The 4,295-nt window shown below is 37.6% G+C and overlaps 1 protein-coding gene across 13 annotated transcripts in view; it reads right to left on the bottom strand.

Moving 5' to 3' along the window:
- The window catches only part of rapgef2b (Rap guanine nucleotide exchange factor 2b), a 110,052-nt gene that overhangs the window by 18,971 nt on the left and 86,786 nt on the right, over positions 1 to 4,295 (bottom strand). For all 13 annotated transcript variants that reach the window (XM_020622834.1, XM_020622828.1, XM_020622829.1 and 10 more), the window contains 3 exons: positions 1,617 to 1,725; positions 1,008 to 1,284; positions 299 to 456 (listed from right to left, as the gene is read on the bottom strand). In XM_020622834.1, the coding sequence (XP_020478490.1) occupies positions 299 to 456; positions 1,008 to 1,284; positions 1,617 to 1,725 (544 nt within the window). The remainder of the gene's footprint in view (positions 1 to 298; positions 457 to 1,007; positions 1,285 to 1,616; positions 1,726 to 4,295) is intronic.

Here is a 4,295-nt window from a genome sequence, read left to right on the forward strand (position 1 = left end):
TATATATCATGATAGTTAATATATTCCATGATGCAAAATTTTAGTCACATCACCCGCCCACCCTAAATGGACAGTATTTGCAGGAAACCATGGCCCATTTTTCACGGCTCCTACATACTGAAATGTCAAACTTTAAACATTTAAAGTCTAAAATGGTGAAAAAGATTTCAACCAAAAAATAGAGGATATATTCATAAATCTCAGTGACAAATCTGAACTGATGCCAATGATGATTTCAACTATGAGGATAAATATACCCAAGTTACACATTATATCTAAATAACATTTGAAGACACACCAGGCTGGTTATTGAAGTCGAGGATGCGATGGTGGGACTGCAGAAGGTCTGGGTTTGACGACGACAGGTTTCCACTGACGGGCAGGGCCGGAGGGATCTGTTTGGACTGCTTCATCCCCACAATGCTGTCGTCCTGTGATTGGCCCACGCAAACGTCACTATGGAAACAAAAGGGAGAATATGGGAGTGCTGAGATTGCAGTTCTGCCAACAGAAAGCAGGGGGCGATATTTGTATTGGCAGTAAGTGGAATCTGAGTCTGAAGAGAGAACATTCCACAGAAAACATACTCAGACTTTATACCCAGCTTTGGCTGCATGGTGCTATGACAAGCTTATATTTGGGTCAGCAAACAGAAATATCAATCTGAGCCCTATACCTGCTGCAGGATCATTTGAAAAACAAACTAAGTGGCAAACATTCTTTCTTTAAAACAATAAATTGAAAATATCTGTATTGGCAGCACTGCAACATGAAAATCAAGAATGACAGCATTAATAGTATTATATTTTGATAAAATATTAGACTTATTAAGGTTCTAGGAAAATGAGAGATGGCATTATATTACACAGGAGAGGCCATGATCATCAGCTAGTCACTACTTTACTAACGAGATGAAACATATCAGGATCTGTCTGGATTTGACAACTTTTTTAGTCCACTGTTAATTTTGTTTATAATAAACTTGTAAAACACACAGGTGCTCTTACTTGTATGGTTTTGGAGGCAGGATGCTGGTGAGTGTCTTGTCAAAGATCTTCTTCAGCTTGTTGCGTCCACCCACCGTAGTGGTCTTTGCCTTCTTGCTAGCCTTCTCCAGGCCCATCACCTGTTCCACGTCCACTGCCAGGTCGGGGATGGAGTAGCGACTGGTCTTCTTGATGTCTCCAATCTTTGGAAGGTGGGGCGCCCCGTTCTTCCTGTCGTGTTCGTCCTCACCATCCAAGTCATGGTCCTGTTCTGGCCTGGTTAGCAGCTCTTTGAACACTAGAGGAGGTAGGAAGTGACAAAGGAAAGAGCCACACTATGATTATCATTCAGAGACATGGCTACCTTAGGAATATTTGTAAGACTTTTTCTTTTTATCTTTTTTAGCCCTTTTGTTCTTTTTAAATAACAGGACCCTAAACCTACCAAACAAATGCAAAGATATGGGAAGTCAGGAAAGCAAATACAATTTTATATAGCAGCTGTTTTTATTGCTTTCTCCTGTTAATCATGTCACAGTCTCTCAAATTCATCACTAATCCCTTAAGTAGTGAACCCATGAAAAATGAGAAGAGGCATCGTTTCACAAATCTGACATCCTAATACTTTACCTAAAAGGTTTGTTTTCACAGTTATGGACAAGTGGGTGTTGTTCTTTAGAATCTCATTGGCTTTGCTGAGCTGGACATTCTCAAAGTTTTGCCCATTGACCTCCAAGATCTGCAGCAAGAAGAAGGAAAAAAAAAAACATTAGATGCATTTTACCAAGAGTAAACAAGGCCCACAAGATGTTTGTGGACTATAAGGGACTGTTATGGACTTGAAGTACAATTTATCTAAATCACCTGCTTTGCAATCATCTTTTTCCGTCTACTTAATTTTCCTTTATTTCACTTTTCATGTGTACTTGTTTCCCTGAGAAAACTGGGAAAGTAGCCTTCACCATACAGCAAACCCAACTTTGTAAACCACCTTTTTATGCATGAACCTATTATATTTCCATTTATTTTTCAATCTTTACCTTCAACTGAAAGCAATAAAGTTTAAAATTAGAGAAGTGATTACGCTGTGAATGAATGAATAAGAGAACAAACCTCACTTGAGCTTTGTCCTCTGTCTTTCCAACAGTGAATCACACAACTATTCATCTCTTCAATTCAGAACAGTAAAACAATGAGACAAGTGGATGCTCTCTAATATAAAAAAAAATCCATTCTAAATCTACAGCTACTGTATCTAATGCAAAGTTATTACATGTGGTTTGGGAATTCAACTACTGCAAGCACTGATTTCTGTCTCACTTGCCACCGTTACAACAGTGGATCTGCACAGCAAAGTGCTGAACCTTGAAATAAAAGAAATGTTACGGGTCTGTTCTCTGCACTATGTGTTTTAACAAATGGACAAAAAGACAATTAACCTCAAAGCTCTGTAATGTTGTACTGTACACCACAATGCTTAGTTCAACACATGGCTTTGACATTAATGTGAGCCATGTCACCTTGAAATTCTCATCTTTGTCTTAACAACTTGATTTCCACCACAGAGGCCAGATATTTAAACGCAATCTTCTAACCAGTCTTTGCCACTTCCTTTTTAGTGGAAGAGGAAGTCAACTTTGACTGTAACATAAGTACAGGCCATCCTCTGTTGCTGTGAGGCCAGTAAAGACTGATTAACAAGGCCAAATGTTATGGATTCAACAAACGAAAGACTGGACCTTTTGGGTAGAGAAATACATGAAATAAAAACAAGTTTACAATTTACGCAAAAGGAAGTAGACGATATCAAGACCTGTACCGGTAAACAAGACGAGTGTGGAAAAGCGTTGCAGTCTGACGTTCATAAACCCTGTGAAAGTTTGACTGCGATTGCAGATAAACTGGAATATTTAGATGGACAGGCCAGACGGAAGAATCTGGTGTTCGAAGGAATAATGGAGACACCTGGAGAAACTTGGTTGGACACGGAGCCGAAAGTAAAGAATATACTGAAAGAAAAGCTGCAAATTCACCAGGAAATGGAGATCGAACGAGCTCTCCGAGTGGGGAGGACTATGGAACGAGGATCCAGGGCGGTGGTCGTGAAGTTTACACGGAATAAGGATAGAGCATACATCCTGCAGCGCGCCAAGTTGTTGAAAGGTACTCATATTTATATAAACGAAGATTACAGGGATTCAGTGAAGAAAAAACGAAAAGAGTTGCCAAAGTTACGGGAGGCTCGGGCCAGGGGTGATATTGCGTACCTTCGATATGATAGGTTGGTGGTACACCCCAGAAACAGTACACCTAAACAAGGAGAAGATAAAGACAAATAACTCACTTGTAATGAGGAATTAACATGTGCTTGGTTTAATTGTTGGTGGGTCAGTTTTGCATGGCGTCAGAATTGAACAGTATATATCAAGCTGCAAATGATTTGGCTCAGAGAATTGGTGACCTTGATGAGTTGGAGTTGAGTAATTATGGACACACTGAATACCACTATTTAGACCTGGAAAATGGCATTGATCCTGAAATTTTTTTTTTCAAACATTAGAAGTAATTGCCAGTATTATTCTGAGAATCAGTTTAATAATAAAATTAACACTAATAACAAGATATCAATGATTAATTTTAACAGTAGAAGTTTATATGCTAATTTTAGTAGTATAAAATACTACCTAATGAATTTGACACAAAGATTTAATGTAGTAGCAATAACTGAAACTTGGATCAAGGATGTAAGGGGCATTGACTTTGACCTTGACCGTTATGAAATGGTTTATATAAATAGAGAAGCTAGGATAGGTGGTGGAGTGGCACTGTTTGTTGATAAAAATATTAGTTATAAAATAATAGATAGTTTGTCAATAGTGGTGGATAATTTATTGGAATGCGTTACAATAGAAATATTAATGGAAAACAAGAAAAATATTTTAGTGAGTTGTATCTACAGAGCACCTGGCTCGAGTATTGATACATTTAGTGAGTGGGTTGAGAAAAATTATTCAATCTTAAGTAATAAGGTAATGTTTTTATGTGGCGACTACAATATCGATTTATTAAATCCCAATAAAAAGATGGATATTGATGCATTTATTGATGTACTATATAGTTGTAGTCTGTTTCCCATTATCACAAGACCTAGTAGAATAACCACAGATAGTGCAACGCTGATTGACAATATATTTACAACATATTAAATAGGGTAATCAGAAATAATCATGGTAAGGAGAATTATCCTCATTATATTTTGGATGGTGATGAGTTGGTTAATAAAATGGAGGATATAGTAAATAAATTCAA

The sequence above is a fragment of the Monopterus albus genome, unplaced genomic scaffold (genome assembly GCF_001952655.1).
Source record: "Monopterus albus unplaced genomic scaffold, M_albus_1.0 scaffold289.1, whole genome shotgun sequence".
Lineage (NCBI taxonomy): Eukaryota > Metazoa > Chordata > Actinopteri > Synbranchiformes > Synbranchidae > Monopterus > Monopterus albus.